The sequence below is a fragment of the Squalius cephalus genome, assembly GCF_949319135.1.
Source record: "Squalius cephalus genome assembly, chromosome: 18".
Classification (NCBI taxonomy): domain Eukaryota; kingdom Metazoa; phylum Chordata; class Actinopteri; order Cypriniformes; family Leuciscidae; genus Squalius; species Squalius cephalus.
Window position 1 is genome coordinate 31,081,475 of NC_137139.1, and position 19,402 is coordinate 31,100,876.

A 19,402-nucleotide genomic window follows, 5' to 3' on the forward strand; every position below is an offset into this window, starting at 1 on the left:
TGTCATCTCGGGATTTTTAGTTCCAAAAAATGTAATGCAGGTAACTTTGTGTCACAATTGTCCAGTGATGGGAATGTTTGTGTGTGTGTGTGTGTGTGTGTAATGAGAGCGCTGGGAAATGGTTATATTCCCCCCTCGGCTCTGCTGAAAATGGCCTAGATTGGAAACTCTATCCCAAGGCCTCAGTAACATTGGACAAATAGACAGAAAATTAGTTTCGCATGAGGGTTTATTAAGAGCAAGCTTGTGTATACAGACTGACACTGATGCGACGTATCTAAGGGAGAGATCAGGTTGCGGTCTCATCCTCGGAGAGGCAGACGACACACAGAAACATCTGGAATGAGAACAAACACACACACACACACAGTTGTCAGTTTGACGGGAGCCGAACCTTGCTGTGAACAGTTGAGTTTTAGTAGTAAGCGGGTTGAACTCGACGTACCTGATGTCACTGTCAGTGGTACTAGAGTCTCTCATCATGCGTTATACAGAGTGTGTGCGCGTCTCATCGACTTGAACCTTGAAATCAGGCCACATTTTTAGCCTATTTCCTCTCAGCCAAATTTGATGGCAATATATCAGTATATTTGTATATCTATCTAATTATGGCTATTTGTATTTATTGCTTATTGTTTTATTTATTTAATTATTATTATTTTATTTTTTTTTTATTATTATTTAAATTATTTATTGGATACACAATGCAGGACAGGGAAAAGTGTTTTGGACACACTGTTTTTGCAATTTATTATAATTTTTGTTTACTATTTTATTTATTTTATGTTTATTATTTTATTTATTTTATATTTATATGAAAATTATAAAGAAATACAATTATGAAGAAAGTAAAAAAAAAGAAATGAATACTTTTATTCAGCAAGGGGCATTAAAATTGATCAAAAGTGACAGCAAACACAGTTATAATGTTACAAAAATATTTTTTTATTTTTAAATAAATGCTGTTATTTTGAACTTTCTATTCATCAAAGAATCCTGAAAAATGTATCACGCTTTCCACAAAAAATATGAAGCAGCACAACTGTTTTCAACGTTGATAATAACACAAATATGTTTCTCATCATATTAGAATGATTTCTGAAGGATCATGTGACACTGAAGACTGGAGTAATAATGCTGAAAATTCAGCTTTGATCACAGGAATAAATTACATTTTACAAAATAATCACATAGAAAACAGTTATTTTGTATTATATCACAATATTAGTGGTTTTACTGTATTTTTTCATCAAATAAATGTATATTTGGTGAGCATAAGACATCTTACCCGCCCTAAACGTTTGAATGATGGTGTATATTTTTATAAATGAATAGGCACAGTTATAATCACACAGTTGAGGTGATCTGACTGTTTTCACGTGTTGTCTCCCGTCAGATGTGGACGAGTGCTCGGAAGGAAACGGTGGTTGCCAGCAGATCTGTGTCAACATGATGGGGAGTTATGAATGCCGGTGCCGAGACGGGTTCCTGCTGTCCGACAACCAGCACACCTGCATCCAGAGGCCCAAAGGTGAGGGCGCATATCAGCATGAGTTAACATCTGTGAGCTCACTGGAAAAAGAGATCAGTTGACTTCACTTCGAAAAAATTGAGGAAACGTGTTATTAAGTAAATACACTTCATGCTTAATCGAAAAAATTAAGTAATGTGGATTTGTCAAGTTCACATAACTTAATTTTTTCAATTAAGCATTACGTTTTTTTACTTATTATTTTTAAGGCAACTGGTTTACTAAATTTTAGTAAGTAAACTGAACACTTTTTACAGTGTAGCAGTGTATAGTACTGTATGTGTATGTGCACAGCATGTCTTTTTTCTCTTGTCATTAAATATTTGGATGACCTACTAGATTTGTTTAACGGTACATTATACAACAGAGCAAACTGCATCCAACACGACTGTGTCTCATAATGCAATTGATGAATCTCTTTTTGGCTCATTATTTGATTGGAGTATTAAATCAAAGATGTAAAATAACAATTTCATTTGCATAAATAAATCACTTGATACCACTCATATGCATTGGTCATGTGACAGCCAGTGTTATTTTAGTATTTATTGATTTGGCATTTATTTTTATGTTCATTTTTTATTTCAGTTTTAGTTTAGGTTTTAGTAGATTTCTGTGCTTTTGCCATTTTTATTATATTTATTTGATTATTTATTAAATATTTATTTTTAATTTTTTTATATTTATATTTATCTTTTTTAATTCAGTTTTAGCTTTAACTTAAACGTATTATATTCCAGTTAGTTGCAGTAGCAACATTTCTAATATTCATTTAAGTTTTTTTTAAGTGTAGGTTTTTCATCTTTTATTTATTTATTTATTTGTTTGTTTGTTTGTTTGTTTGTTTTGATTCTGGGTTTTGTTGTGTTATGTTATTTTAGTTTGGTTTATTTTTATTTTATGATTTTGGTTTATTTTTATTTTATGATTTTGGTTTATATTATATTATATTATATTATATTATATTATATTATATTATATTATATTATATTATATTATATTATATTATATTATATTATATTATAGTTTAGTTTTATTATTTTGGTTTGGTTTATGTTATGTTATGTTATGTTATGTTATGTTATGTTATGTTATGTTATGTTATGTTATGTTATGTTATGTTGTGATTTTGGTTTATTTTTATTTTATGATTTTGGTTTATATTATATTATATTTTAGTTTGGTTTATTTTTTTTATTTTTTTTTTTAAAAATTTTTTTTATTTTTTTTATCAAAAACTGAAAATGGGTTTTAATAGTTTCATTCCAGCATGCTTTTGTTTCACTCGCTACTTTTAAACAATAGTAGTATGTATACATCACACACTGCGTAGTATTGAGTAAGTAGTAAGCATGTATTTGATTCTGAACACGTTTACGTTGAGATTTAACAATGTCAGTGTAAACCCGCTTCTCTCTTCAAAGCCGAATCTCAGGAGAAGCTTTTGGCCCGATGAACTTGTCAATGTTTGCGTTTCATAAGCACACTGTTATTTGAGTCTTGGATCGTATGTTTCAAGGCCTTTATTGTCTATATTCTGTTGGGTTTTTTCCCTGTTGGAATGAGGTTGATAAATACCGTTGTTAATCCCTCATATTTCATGTTAATATTAGTTTTATTGCTCCCAGATTAAAACCTCTTGGAGGAGAGGTTATGACACCATAAATCCACAAACGCTTCGATTGGGAAAAGCCGGATACTTCTGTTGTGATCAGAACGAAGGGATCTTCGTTTGCTATTACAGTTGTTGTTGCAGCACTATGTGCTTCAGATACTGGAGTGTGACAACTCGACAGAGTGGCGTAATTCTTCATCCGGTGTGCTGACGGATTGACGGATGATAGTCAAACAGAAAAATCACACAATCAACACTTACGTGAACGTTGTACGCCACTGGTTTATTCTCTTTTAAAGCAGGGGTTCATAAGTTAGCTAATAATTATTAAAAAACTTAAAAATGTCAAATTCAAATTAAGAAATAATTTGAAAATAAAAACAATTTTAAAATGTTAGAAACAATTAAAAAAGCGATGTTAAAATGTTTTAATTTAAAGATAAAAAATTATGCTTTAATTGTTTACCTGCATGTAATGTGACCATTAACCAGCATTACAAAACCATGGAAATGCAAATGACTTGTTCAATTATTGAAAAATTAATATTATTTTTTTTTAAATATTAATATTACTCAATATTAGTTTTATATTATTTTCAATTCATTTATTTCTTATTGAAATATTAATACTATTAAAACGTTTGAACTTTTTAATAATAATAGTAATACTTTTAAAAATATTTCTATAATATTAATGTTACTTTTTAAGTTTTAATATGAAACATTTAAAATATGTATTAATATTAAAACTTTTAACAATTTTTACCTTTTATTGAAATATTAATATTATTTAAAACGTTTTAACTTTTAATATAAATATTTGTAAAATATGATTATAATCATCATTAAAATAATTGTAATTAAAAAATTCAACCTCAGCTGTTGCAAATAGGATATTTATTGGTTGACATAAATTCATATGTCGAGTTTTCTCCGGTCTTCTCGTGTCAACAATCTGTGCTTTGCTTCACAGATGAATTCCAGACATATAGATGTATTTTTTGTCATTGCAGCTCAGTTGGCACCTGTGGGGGTGTGCGCTGTCTGGTTGTCTTCACAAACACTTTCTTAAATCACGGATAAAGTCTCTCAGATGGACGCAGAGCGAGTGGAGAATAAAACTGTGGGAAATGAAGGCCTGTGTCTGCTCGAGGCAGTGCAGTAATGTCACGCGAACAACCTGCTAATCAAACACACCGGCGCTCACTGGCTGGCGAATGCAGAATTGGGGTCTGTTCTGTCACTGACCGCTGGGAAAATGCATCCTATAGCTTTTGTTGTTCGTGTCAAGGGTCGTGCGTCCAATCAGACTCTACGGCACAAATTCATCGTGTCTCGGAGATGCACTGGAGGGTGAGCTTGACCTTCAGCCTGCACGTCTTGAGGCCTATTCGGACGGGATTAACTTTACAAGGGTAGATGGATGGAGTGATGTAATTTTACCACAGGACGTCTGTAATAGTAATGGCCAATTCTCATGGGATAAGAGATCTCAGTAAAACTAGCAAAAGTGTGAGAGTAACTCGATTTACACACCGCCGTCACTCCTGTCGTCATGTGTGTGTTACGCTGCTTCCTGATATCACGTGCGCAAACACACATAACCTATATTTATATATATAAAACAGTTATGTCCGGTCGAACGATGTATTAATGAACTTCAGATTGGATTGTGTTGGTAATAGACACTTACCTAACACTAAAAGATGTTTCGTGCCTCTAACAAGTGCTGTCGATCTTCTCTCTGATCTGAATGGTGTGTGTGAAACACTTGAGTTTTGCCACAGACTCGTTCCAGCGTCTAGAACGCGACTGATGCTTTTTCAAGCGTCTCCACACTTGAAAAACCGCGGAAAACTACTTTTAAACAGGAAATTATGTCCATATTTACAGCGGGTCTATTCGCACGGGACTAGTATTACCTGAGGGAATTTTTATGGACCTTTTTACTGAAGGTAAAAGTCTGCGTAATCTTTACTGAAGTTATATGCAATGATCACTGAGATGCACATTCGGACGGGACTAAAATCACAGAGAAGCTCTGGTCATTATTACTTTACCCCTCCTCTACATGTTAAACAAGTCCCGTCCGAATAGGGCTTTGGTCAACAACACACTGCAAACTCAGGCCTTTAAAAAAAAAAAAAGACTGTGTTTTGCCTGGGAATGTCACATTATAGAAGGAATAAAAGGCTTGCGGATGCCATCATGTTAATTTTATTTCACATCGATTTTTGATTTGTACTTGTAATACAAGTTTTACTGTAGATCCCGTTTTGTTGCTTTTTTCCCCGGTTTCTCACACCTGCACAACACAAATAGCTTTTAAAGTTCATGAATGTCAGCCCATGTGTGTGTTTTTGTTTTTTGTTGCAGTGGTCTGGGAAATGTTTGCTTAGTAATAAAAAACTGCTTCCTTCGTCTTAAAGTCTCGTTTGTTTCAGAGGGTCTCTCTGGACATATGGCTTACATGAGTATTCACACACACACACACACACAGTCGCTCACATAATAAACACACACACGTGTAGTTCTGCGTTGTGCTGTTTAGTGGATGCATTTCCATCACCTTAAAGTAATTGAGAGACTTTTTGAGCTGACGTTAAGTTGCATATTAACACATTGATTGATGTTCATTTACACAACGTGAAACTGCATTTGCAACATATTTAACTCCTGTAATGTGATGTTTTGTTGCGTACAAAGTGATATTCGTTGTTTTTTTAATGGAGAGAATATGTTTGGCTATGATATAGCGGTGTTGATAGTCCTATAGTATTACAATTTGGCACCTAATTTGTCTTGCATTTGCCTTGATTCTTCAAACCATGTGTCTTGTTGAGCAGTCTCAAAGACTTTCACTATTATTAGCAATATGACTTGGTGGACGTCTAACCAACAGAAGGGACCTGAGCCATAACATATTTAGATTTTGCCAAATGAAAAAGTCTGGTCTTATTGTGCGTAAATATCATGATCCTTCAGGTTTTTCAGGATTCTACTAACCCCGAACTTTTGAATGGTATAAAATAAATGATGCGTTATTTATTTAATTGTATAACTTTTATAACAATACATGCACAATATGAAAATCGAGCAATCATGGTGAATAATTTTGATCTCACTATTGACCAAAATAATTGTGAGTGCAATTTTTTTAATTCTTTTGCACATTGCCTATTTGAGGAAAACCCCAGAGAGCGTTTCCGAGGAAAACATGTCTAATCTGGCCATTCCAATCGCAAGTATTCCAGCGACGCGGGCTGGATTTCACATCATTACGAAACCATGCGAGGATTGTTTTTGGAACGCATTCTGTATATAAATAAGTTCATAATTGCCAGGCATCAAAGGTGCTTGTCACATGTAATCATAGAATTTCCAGGATTCCTGCTAAACTGCGCCTGCAGGGCTCCAGTGACCCAACCGTTAGTCCGTGCTGGAAATCTAAGAGTATAAGTTTACCTCCATCCCTGAGGTGTCAAACATAAGCCTAGTCATTTTTTTTTTTTTTTCAGATTTACAACTACCAAAAAAAAAAAATCCCTTTGCTTCGGGCTAGAAAGAAGAGGAGATACAGCTCTGCCAAGCCTGAATGGTTTTCGATTAAATGCCATTCTGGAACTTAGTGTAATCAAACCCAAATCCAAATCAGTTATGTTATTTCCTTCTTGGCCTTGTAGAATCAGATCTGCTGGTGTATTTGTTGAACAAACATAATTTAGGCTGGTTAAATGGTGGATAGGCTTTTCTGTTGTAATTTTTTTCTCTGTCCTGATAGATTACACTCATCTAAATGTTGTTTTGCTCCTTGCTTTCTGTGGGATGGCTTGTAGACAGCAGCCATCTAATAACCGTCTCCATGTTTCCACTCATTGGCGTTTATATCAACTTGTTAAATGTTTAATGGTCCATTAGAATTGTTTAATTGTCCTATATTCATGTGCAAGATGCTTTTCCCCTGCGTGCCGTGCGCAAATTTTGACCTTTACAGCTACATTAACCTTTTCTGTTTATGACTGTCGTCAGCTAATAAATGTGTTTTCTAGCGTTTTCCAAACAAACATGTTTGGGAAACAAATTAATTCATCATTTAGCCTAAAATACATGTCATTCACGAAAGTTATGGACTTTTCTTTTTCAGCAGGTCAATATTATAACTTTTTTATAATTTATCAGCATTATATTAATATATAATATATTAAAAATAATAATAGTAATATCAATATTTAAAAGAAATTATAAAAACAAATATATAACAAAATGTATATTTTATAATATTTTTGTATTCTTTTAAATACTTATATTAGTATTATAGATATTATAGTATATTATAGTATAATATAGTATAGTATATAATACACTAAAAAAAAAAATTCAACCTGTTTTTAAGATTTACGAATTTCAATTATATAGTAAAATTCCATCAACATGAATTGAATAATCCTTACATATTATTCATATTATGAATTAAGAATTTTAACTGAGTAAAAAAAAAAAAAAAAAAAAAGCTTAATACAACATTTTGTATAAATCTTAATAGAACAAGGGAATGAACCATTTCAGTTTGTGATTCATATTCATATATTGAATTAAATTTTTTTTTTTTTCAATTTATGAATACGATTCACATAAACTATATGGTCCATTCCCTTAAATCTTTTATTAAGCTCTAGTTTTTTTTTTTTTTTTTACTCATTTAAAATCCTTTATTCATAATTCAATATTCAATGAATAATATGTAAGGATTATTAAATTCAATTTGAAGGAATTTTAGTATTAATTGAAATTCGTTAATCTTAAATAAGGCTTACATTTTAAGGCTTAGAATATTTCTTACAATAATTTTGCTAATATATTTGAAAGATCTTGACATGCAGTCAACACTAAAAAAAATGTGTTAAAAAAAATGCTGAATGAGCAATTAAATTATTAATTTTGAGATCTTATATCAGATAGTTTATCTCACATAAAAAACAACAACATTGTTAGACGTGTTACATGAATGCCATAAAGTCACAGGTTAACACAGTGTCCTCTATTCTTGGAAAATGCAGCACACTGGCCTCAATATAGTTGACGTTTTACAGTATAAACCCCATAAATAAAATTTGATATGCTTCAGGAGCAAGTGTTGGGGTTTAATTGTTCTGAGGTAGTGTTAATTATTTCATCTGTTAAACTGTGAATTGAGCAGAACAAGTTTCACAGACGACTATATTTGTTTCAAACCTGCTAATATGTTATATTTATTTGCTCTTTTCTTTGTGTTCTAGCTGCATATAATAGGACAATCGGAGCATGAAACCATTTCTGAGCTGTTGGGCGTACTTCGATATGGCATTCGATTCATGTTTGTTTGGAAACAACTTTGTATTACACAACGCACACAAAACACTCCATAGGTCTGCTGTTTGTCTTGCGGGAGAAAGCATGTCTATGTGGTTCAGGAGATGTGAGAAGAGTCGTGTACACATCAGCTGACAGCCAATCAGTGCAGCTTTTCACTGCGCCAACTCTTCCAGAGAGGTGCTAAAAACCTGCCGCTTACTCAAGAGAACAGAGACGTCAGAGCGCGTCCTTCATGTCAGACCGCTGTTAGTGTTGGCAAGCCGATCTGAGACCTGGATCCGACAATTCCTTAAGAAATAGCTTTGATATTACACTGGAATTTTTACCCTTTTCTTTGCATGAAGCCTTAGGCTCCTGGTAATATATTGCAGTTTCCAAAGGGAAGAACAGAGGAGTTTAGAGAACAGTTTAAGGAAGAGACAGTATTTGTTGAATGTTGAATGTTTTGGCTAATTTGATTGTTTTCAACTACTGTGAAATTTCACGGTAACACTTAACAATAAGGTTTCATTAGCCGCGTTTCCATTACCCTTCAAATTGCGCAAATTGAAATTGCGAATTGAAAATACGCCCAATGGAAACACGTCAATTTCGCAAAAACTCCCATTTATCGCAAAAAAGTTTTTGCGCTCGCATGAGGGGGTTTTTCAGACAATTCGAAAAAGAAATATTTCGCAAAACTGCAATGGAAACAGTTTTTGCGCATTTACAGTCACCTGACGTAGATGACTCGGTGTGTTTGGACAGAATACGAGACAGAGTTCTTTATTAAACTCATAAAAGACAGAAGAATTACAGGAATACTGGATTCTAAACCTCAAACAAATGCCACAATCAAGAGCTCAAAGCCAATATGACGGAGAAACACCCAGAAACACCTCATATGTGCCGCTCTCAAGTATAGGCTAAGGGTCTTTCCTTGCCATTAATGATTGGATAACACACATACGTCTCCTTTGATTAATAATAATGGCCAGTGCGGTGGCTGAGATATACATAAACCTACCAACGTCCGTTGCTATGATTTTTGGAATGACTTATCGCCAGAGGAAAAAATGACGTTTTAGTCTCATAACATCAGTTAACGGAAACGCCGTCATTTCGCAATATTTTTTTGTCGACATTTAGAAAAAATCGGAAAAGTTTTGCACAAATCTGTAATGGAAACGTGCCTAGTGTTGTTAAGATTAGTTAACTATGGCCCGGTTTCACAGACAGGGCTTAGACTAAGCCAGGATTAGACCATAGATCAATTAGGACATTTAAGTAATTTTTATAAACATGCTTAGAAAAAAACATTACCGATGTGCATCTTAAAACTAAAAAGGCACTGATATATTTTTAAGATCAGTCAGTGCAAGTTTATTTCAGTGGAAACAGCTCAGACTTACATTTTAGTCTAGGACTAGTCTTAAGCCCTGTCTGTGAAACCAGGGGTAAATTAGTAAATGTGAAATAACAAACAATACTTCTATTACATTTGTTAAAGGGTTAGTTCACCCAAAAATGAAAATTATACCATGATTTACTCATCCTCAAGCCATCCTAGGTGTATATGAGCTTCGCCTTTCAGCCAAACACAATCTGAGTTACAGTAAAACATATCCTGGCTCTTCCGCCAGAACTCGACTTGCGTACAGCCGTTTCCGGAAGCCAGTGATTATAGTTTAAAAATGTATAAATATGGATATTTTTCTTATAAAAACACATAATTTCGCTTCAGAAGGTGTTTATTAACCCCCTGGACTCATCCATTACTTTTGGATGGATGAGCTTTTTTAAGCTTCAAAATCTCAGTTACCATTCACACCCATTATAAAGCTGGGAAGAGCCAGGATATTTTTTATTATGTAACTCAAATTGTGTTCAGCTGAAAGAAGAAAGTCATATACACCTATGGCTTGAGGGCGAGTAAATCATGGGGTGATTTCCATTTTTTGGCTGAACTAACCCTTTAATCTTAGTCAATGGAAATTTCAACACTTACTAATACACTGTTAAAATATAAAGTTGTATTTGTTAACATTAGTTAATGCATTGTGAACTGACACAAACAATTCATTTTTACCAACTAACATTAACAAAGATTAATAAATGCTTTTCAAAATGAATTGTTCGTGGCTAGTTCATGTTATGTTAAAGCTCATTATAAAGTTACCAAATAAAGAAATGGCAAAGTAACACATTGAATTAAAACGTGAAGAAAGACTGAAATATAATTTTCTTTTAAAACATACTCAAATAATTTCCAATCAATTTTTTTTTTTTTTTTTCCAATTCTAACACGTTACAAAGTTTAATGGAAATTTTACCAAATTTATTATGGAAAATGTCAACAAAACGATTCCATCCTAAATTGCTCTGAATCATTGAATCATTGATCAATTTCCAGTAACTGAACGGTACAGAGTCAATCTTAATAAGTACTTAATAGATCTTAGTATTTTCTTGTAAAACAAACTTCTTTGCTTTATTTGCTTTATTTACAACTTTGAAAAATCTTTTATCACAGTGCTTACACTTTGTATAATTGTATGAAATGCATTCCCATTGTCATGTCAAAAATAGGAGCCAGCGCCTTCAACAGTTGAAGTTTGATGTGTCATTTCATTATCTGTTGCACTTTCTTTGTTCTTCAAGTCTTTGCAAAGTCTCATAATTACGGTAATTCTATCATGACGCAAGATGAATCATCCTAGAGTCTTTGATGTTCTATAATCATCTGTGAAAAACCTTTCGAGTGAGTGCATTATGATCGTTTGATCTAGAAAATTGAATGAAATGCAGTTTCTCGGTGCTCTGCCGTGAAATCCTGGTGATTTCGCCTCAAACTCTTGTCCCTGGCCGTCACTCAATGAAGTGTCTGTGCATATTTCGCCGTCCTCCACGTATGGACACGTTTAACAGGCTTGTATTTGTTTTAACAGGCTGCAGACCCTAATCGACCACGTTTTATTCCCTTCAAATGGCTTTCCCATCGGTTTTTCCGAGCGCTTGTGTGAATTTCTCCCTATTTCCGATCATTCGACTCCATTTTTCTTAAGCCGGGAGTCTCGGGAGAGATTAGAATAACGCTCGTAATGATAAAAACGGCAGGAATTCGGCAGGGAGTTACGGGTGGGCTCGTTGTATCAGCACTTGAGCGTTTTACTGCTCTTCTGAGAGTCTTCGGGTCTCTCTGACCCGGCTGTGATGAATGGGTCTGTAGATGTAGAGGTCCTAGACCCTCGGTAAGTGATATGACTCTCTCTCTCTCTGGACTGTTTTTGAACTTGCATGATTTACGTCTCATTTTTTAGGTCTACGTAAAGTGACCTGCACACCTTCTTCTAATGTTAAAAGCGTGTAATGTGACTGAATATCATTTAGTGCTCCAGCTTTGGAGCTGTAAAAGCAACAATGGATAATTCACCTCAGATCTTGAAATTAAACAAATGGAAACAAGAACGTTCAAACTGTGAACAAACAAGTGTATTATTTGACAAAGATTGCTTTAGTAACTCAGTAGCCTATGTATTTGAATAATGTTTAAATGGTGTAATATTTGTGTATTTGATTATGTAGCTACTTATCTATTTTCTTGCGATTGCCGTCAAGATTACTCTCTGGTGCCGTGCACTTGCCGCGAGACTCCGCCCACACACTGTTCTGATTGTCTGGCTCCACCCACACGTTGTTCTGATTGGCTGACTCCACCCACTCGCTGTTCTGATTGACTGACTCCGCCCACTCGCTGTTCTGATTGGCTGTGGGTTTGGATTGATTTTTACGCATCTCGCAGTCGTGTTGCGTCTAGTGTGGACAGACAAATTATTTGTCGCTGGCATCTTATCGCATCGCGTCTGGTTAGGACACGGTGTCAGAACAGATTAAAACATATATGAAGTAGATAGTCCATCAACACCTCCAAAGTTTCACAAGTTGTTCGTCCTTGGTCGAAATTTTATTCAGTAACATTAGGTATGATATAGTAAACATAGTTTAATGTTGATGATCACGTTATTTTACACATGCATCTGCTTACATATGATCTCGCTTGTTTCTTCTTCTTCTTCGCCTGTGTTTTGATCCAGATATTCAGCACTCTTTCAGAAGATGTGTAACAGCGCCCCCTACCGTATAACAGTGAAAACACAGAAAACAGGAAAACTACATCAAAGGCGAGGAAAGAGTTAATATTTAAGAGCAAAACTTTGCAAAATCATGACGTCACACATCACAAACTTACAGTATGAGCAAAGTTGTACATTGTAATGCAAAGAAAAAATGCATGTCATTCGAATTGTCCCGTTAATTGATTGTGCTTTGAAAGGTCAGTAACAAAGGGTGTAAAGTTGAAATTATTTGAATTCTGACGCGTTTATGCTTTGTTTAGAGTTTAATATGTGGCATAAACTTGGCAACATTAACGCTGAGTCACGTGAAATGACCTTAAGTATGGAGTCGGTGGTTTACCAACAACAGAAGTTCTTCCATCTGTCTGTTTTCCAGGGAACCGTGCAAATATGCGGCACGACGAGCCGTTTATTCTCAAAGCTCAAGTTTTGTAGGGCGATGACGTTGAAGCGCTCAGCGAAACATTATCATTCACGGCTGCAGAACGGGGGAGATTTAGACCCAGAGAATGAATTAGAGAAATTGGAAAGTTCCTCAGACATCAGTTCCCAGGAGCAGCGAGAATAAAAAATGGTCCGATTTTGTTTTCTGGCAGAAGAAATGGAAAACAAAAGGTTCTAATTAATCAAAGTGATGCCGGCAGATGTGAAAGGTTGTGAATTACCAATTGAAAGCAAAACATTCGGTCCTGTCGCCCCTCTGTCCACATTTGTCAGCGCTTTTCATGTGTGGAGGGGAAAGGTTTCCTGTAAAGCTGCTAAAATACTGGCCTCGGGGTCTACGTGTGTGTGTGTGTCTTTAAAAGTGTATTTCTGCTCTCAGTGTTGTTATTTGAGGCCTAAACTGCTAGATTTTATTACAAGCATTTTGACTGACCAAACCTGTTAAGAGATGAGCTGTGTTTGGAAGTTGACTGAATAAGCATTTAGCAGATATGCACATTTAAAATGTACAGTCAATGACTATGTTGGGAATTGCATGCTACCGTATTATTTCTGCAATATGCAATCGTGTAATTTTCTGCATGGAATATAGGCTGAAATGTGAAGTATACAACAGTCAAGCGACGAAATGAACTAAAATGAAAAAATATCAGCCGTTATGTTTTTAAAAAATGTTAAATTATTTAATTGAATTGCCGTTTTTAAAGAATTAAAAATACACAATAAGTGTTTTTATTTCTGAGAGGTGTTATTTTAGTATTATTTATATATACTATGATAGTATAGCATTTATTTACATTTTCAGTGTTCATTTTAGTTTGTCAAATTTTTAGTGATACTGTAATGTGCTTGTCTTTTATAAGTAGTTTTTTAAATATTCCCATTTAGCTTTAATGAATTTTTTATATTTTTCATCTAATATTTATTTTGCAATTTTATTTCAGCTTCATTTCAGTTAACGAGAACGATTTTTAAAAACGACTTTTTTAGTTTTAGTTAACAGGAACAATTGGATGCCATTCACATGCGCTACTTTTTAAAATATCATCATTGCATAATGTATTTTGTTTTACATACTTTTACAAAAAAGTAGTATGCAGTTGCAAGGCATTTAGAATATTACTGGTATATTTTCCTGTTCACGTTTTTTTTTTTTTTTTTACTGTAAAAGTTCTGTCAAGTTTGGCTGCATATGTAACTGACTCCTGTCGCATAAATGTGATAAAAGCTGTTTTCTCATATAACCTTGGGTATAGATGTTCCCTTCTGTGTGCTGCTTTCCCAGGGTGCCGCGGGTCTGTTGACACAGATGCGTCCTGGGGTCTGAAGTCAGAGGGGTGCTTTCATTCTCCTCTTACTGTTCAAACACTGGTGAACATGAGTCTGATCTGGGGTCAGTCAAAGAAAAGCAACACTCACCCAGTTCCTCTGGTTCTGAACGGCTGATACTTTTCTCACCGAGCCGAACCAGACGTCCAAACGTTCTTAAAGTCACCGTGAAATCAAAAATGATTGACAATTCTTATTTATTATGGATGAATCCCTCGTGATCTTGAATTAAAATAACTTCCCCTCCCTCTTGCAGTGACATCTCTTCTCTTCTCTGATTTTGAGGGCGGGGCAACCTGCCACTCACATGAGATCAACCAATAGCAAATCACAACCATCCAGTCAGTTCCACAAGCCCCGCCCTACATTTGTTCTTGTTTGAGAAGCTGTTTCACTCGGATATACATCACAATAGAGAAGAAAAGACGATCGCAACTTCTGTTTCATGATGACTTTGAACCGAGCCGGGGATCTTGTATATGCTTGAAGGTGTATAGTGATACAATAGTGAAACAATGGAGTAATGTATGCACATTTTTGGAATACATTGATAAATGAGATGACAAACTTTTTATTTTCATAGGTCTGTTGGTATGTATTTGTGCTCAGACTTGTGGTATGAACTGAAGGAAATCCCAAAGCTTCTGTTCCTGAGAGAAATTGAATGTTTGTCATGCATCAGTAATCAAACTGTTTCCTAACCAGAAGTGATAAAAGTTTCCAATGTGTTTTTTGTTTTTTTGTTTTTATCTGAAATTGAAAATGGTGAGCAAAGCAACAAAATCATAGCCAGTCAAAATATATTTGATTGTTGATATACATATACGCTGTCGTTCAAAGGTTTGAGGTCAGTAAGTTTTCATTCCTGAAAGAAATTTTCCTTTTACTCAGCAAGGATGCATTGAAATAATAAAGGGTGACAGTGAAGACTTCTACAGTGTTACAAAAAGATTTTAAATAAATGCTTTATATGCCTAGAAACAAATAAATATAAAGTGATTTATTGCATGACATTTGTAAACAATTCAGACATCTCTGTTTTGTAAAGGAATCATCATTTCTGTCCCCCCCCCCCCCCCCCCCCCCTTCTTAACGTTCTACAGTGCGTTTTAATGGAACTAAAGACGTGCCCACCTGCATGGATAAAAATCACGGCTGTGCCCACATTTGCAGAGAGACGCCCAAAGGATCCATCGCCTGTGAGTGCAGACCGGGATTTCAGCTCACCAAGAACAACCGAGACTGTAAATGTGAGTAGATGGATGGATGGATGGATGGATGGATGGATGGATGGATGGATGGATGGATGGATGGATGGATGGATGGATGGATGGATGGATGGATGGATGGATAGATAGATAGATAGATAGATAGATAGATAGATAGATAGATAGATAGATAGATAGATAGATAGATAGATAGATAGATAGATAGATAGTGTGGAAGAAATCAAATCTAGAGCCCAGCGGAATCATGTAAAGGGAAAAAGTAACGGCCCTAAAATAGAGCCCTGAGGTACCTCATAAGTTACAGGAGTAGCAGATGAAAAATAATTCCCAATCTTTCCCGCAAATGTCATAGATAGATAGATAGATAGATAGCACGATCACCTCTACACTTGTGCACTCAATCTTAAGCAAAATCTGGGAGTTTGATCTTGGCGATCTTGCGGAGAACTGATTTTGTTTTAAAAGATTCCTGATGTACTCAGGAGTCAAACCATGGATGGCTTTAAAAGCAAATAACAAAATTTTTAACTTAATCCTTGTTTTATCGGTTGCCAGTGATAAGAGGACAAAATTGGAGTTATATGGTCTCTCTTTTTAGTATTTGTCAGCAGTCTGGCCGCTGTTTTTACCTCGACAAGTTGTTACCTCGACAAGGTCGACTGACAACCACCCCTGCATGTAATGCTTTACAGTAATCAAGCCGCGAAGATATAAAAGCATGTATAGCTTTTTCAAGATCATTCTTTGATCAAACTGATTTCAATTTCGCAATCTTTTTTGAATTGAAAGAAAAGATAGTGGCATGACCTTTTATAGTTGAAAACTGGCCCATACTCTTTACTGGTGGACACAATATATATATATATATATTGCCAAAAATGTATCACTTTTTGTCATTTAACATTAGAAAATTTGAGTTAATCCAACGTTTCACCTCCTCAAGGCCAATCTAGCAGAGAATTTTCAGCCTCATTACTTCCTGCTTTAAAAGGAAGATACAACTGCGTATCATCAGCATATCTATGATATGAAATGCAATATTTATCAAATCTAGAGCCCCGCGGAATCATGTAAAGGAAAAAAGTAACAGCCCTAAAATAGAGCCCTGAGGTACCTCATAAATTACAGGAGCAGCAGATGAAAAATTATTCCCAATATTTACTGCAAATGTCATAGATAGATAGATAGATAGATAGATAGATAGATAGATAGATAGATAGATAGATAGATAGATAGATAGATAGATGAAATTATAAATAGAACGATGGATGGATGGGTTGATAGATGTTAGTGATCTCTCATCTCTTAATGTTGATGTTCTTGACTAGTGACGTGTAACTATGGTAACGGTGGCTGTCAGCACATCTGTGAGGAGATGGACCATGGGCCCAGATGTTCCTGCCACATGAAGTTTGCGCTTCACTCTGATGGGAAGACCTGTGTAGGTTAGTGAACACTCGCACTGTAACACACGACTCTACTTAAACTAGAGTAAAGAAATCTGCTTGTTTTTACCAGTTTTATCCACAGTCAATTGTTTGGACTGGGAAAAAGTTGTTGACAGGTGATGGGAAAATAAGAGTGATTGCTGACATCAGCCAAAAGGAAAATAGTTTTAGACATAATTACATTTGGTGAAAGATTATAAAGATCTTTATTTTTTTATTTATTTTTTTGGAATAATGTGCACCACTGAAATATTTAGTAAATAGGGTTGATTTTGATTTCACATTGACTTTAAAATATTCTTAGTGAGCTGCAGACACTGTTAAAGCAAAGGCATTGGCTTTAAGAGACTTCTAATGGAAACTCTAAACTTAATGCTCTGTTAAGTCCAGAGTTTGGCTTGATTTTATGCGGTGGAACCAAATCTCAGAGTTTCACTCAACGTTCAGAACATACAGTGAGAAATGGGCTCTTCTGTGCACCTCAAGTGTTTGACAGTGAGCACATTGTCCTTTAGTTACGCTTCATTTACATACATATGTTAGTGTTTCCATTAGTCTAGTCACGGATGAGGATTTACAGGCATCGTGGGAGCTATAAACAGAAAGTTGAGCGCAGAAAGACACTTACGCATGAGGTATAAACTTGATGTATTTGACGATATATCAAACTTAGGAAATCAAGATCACTGAATGTGAAGAGTTATGTGCCTTCCTGCTCTATTCGTCTTTTTTTCTATTTAACCTTGCTTGCTTGAACACATTTCCCTTCGACTTTTCACGTTCTTGAAGAGCACTGTTCGGTCACAATGCTGTGTGTTATTTATGAGCCATTAGCGTCACCAAACGAATTTGCAAAAATAAAGATTGTCTAAGCTGGTTTTCTTATAGTTGTCTCTGCATAATTAGCATTAGGTATATATATTTTTTAATTATACCCAGCAGTTTATGACCTGAATAAAAGGTGTGTGCGTTTGTGTGTCAATCACAGCTGTTCTTTGCACCTCCTTAGCCAATCACAGCTTTGCTTTGTATTACTGCAACCAGTCACAGCAGACCTCTGTATTACTGAGCCGTGATTCCTGAAGGACTAGCGATCCACAGCAGACTTGCGGCTGTTTACGCCAAGTCTGAATTACATGTCATACGAAATATTAATCTCTGTGCCAAAAAATCATTTTGTGATGATTCATAGCTGTGTATTTTTTAATAAGAGAGTAGAATTTTTATTTTATTTTTTATTTATTATTTGAAAAACTACTGTTAACATTTTTTAGGGAAAATGACCCCATTTATATATATATACTTCTATTATATTTATTTAATATTTTTTTGCAAAACTACTCAGAACATGAACAGTAATTAAATAAATACATAAATACATATAAATAAATATATATATATGTAGAGAGAGAGAGAGAGAGAGAGAGAGAGATATTGATTTTGAGTTAAATTAGTTTTTTTGTGTGTGTTTTTAGATCTGTTATTTTTGTGCTACTTTTTCAGCATAATTTCTAATAATAATATTAATAATTATTATTATTGGTAGTAGTAGTAGTTTTAGGACTACTTCTACTATTATTATTACTATTATTATATTTTGTCATCAGACTATAAATAAATGTCAGAGTGAGACTTACTTGACCCCATAGGAATTTTTTTCTAATCTATCAATAGCTTAATTGAAAAATAATATAAATAAATCATTATAATGATAATTTTTGCAAATTAATAATTTGTTTCTATTTCTCTTAATATCTGGACATTTGTTTTTGAGAATCACCAATAAATATTTCTTTATCTTTTGAAAGAAAAGTGAATATTTAATACTTTTTTATGTTGTATAGTCGCATTGAATTCGATCGCCATTATTACCGCTACTCAGCGACAGAAACTGATGCTCATATGTAAAAGACACTTTTTATCTGTTTGTGTAAGCTGAAGCTGAAAATGGATCTTGGGAGCGTTGGCCATAACAGCTGGAAAAGTCATAAAACAAGCGGATCCGCAGACTTCAGGATGGCATTATGAATCCTTAAGTTAGCAACCGCTCCTCTCAGCGGCCACATCCAAATAGAAACAAACATACACACGCTCTCAAAGACAGACCTTTAAAAGCAGCCTAAATATCAGGGACCTTGTTTCCCGACCGAACGGTGGTTAGTCTGGCTTCTGATCCGTTCTTTTGCACTCTCTCTCCTCGACTGGATCCAGCTCTTATGTCAAGGTCTCACTCAGACGCCCTATTATTACCCCTCTGTTCCCCCCAAAACCTGCCAGCAGCTCCGCAAATGAGACGTCTGGCGTGTCTGACGGCCCCCGAAGACCAAACTGAAAGAGTA

General features: G+C 34.9%; 1 protein-coding gene across 6 annotated transcripts in view; it reads left to right on the plus strand.

The window, feature by feature from the left end:
• The window catches only part of scube3 (signal peptide, CUB domain, EGF-like 3), a 119,897-nt gene that overhangs the window by 53,354 nt on the left and 47,141 nt on the right, over positions 1 to 19,402 (plus strand). For all 6 annotated transcript variants that reach the window (XM_079849359.1, XM_079849354.1, XM_079849356.1 and 3 more), the window contains exons 4-6: positions 1,397 to 1,531; positions 15,490 to 15,636; positions 16,944 to 17,060. In XM_079849359.1, coding sequence (XP_079705485.1) covers positions 1,397 to 1,531; positions 15,490 to 15,636; positions 16,944 to 17,060 — 399 coding nt within the window. The remainder of the gene's footprint in view (positions 1 to 1,396; positions 1,532 to 15,489; positions 15,637 to 16,943; positions 17,061 to 19,402) is intronic.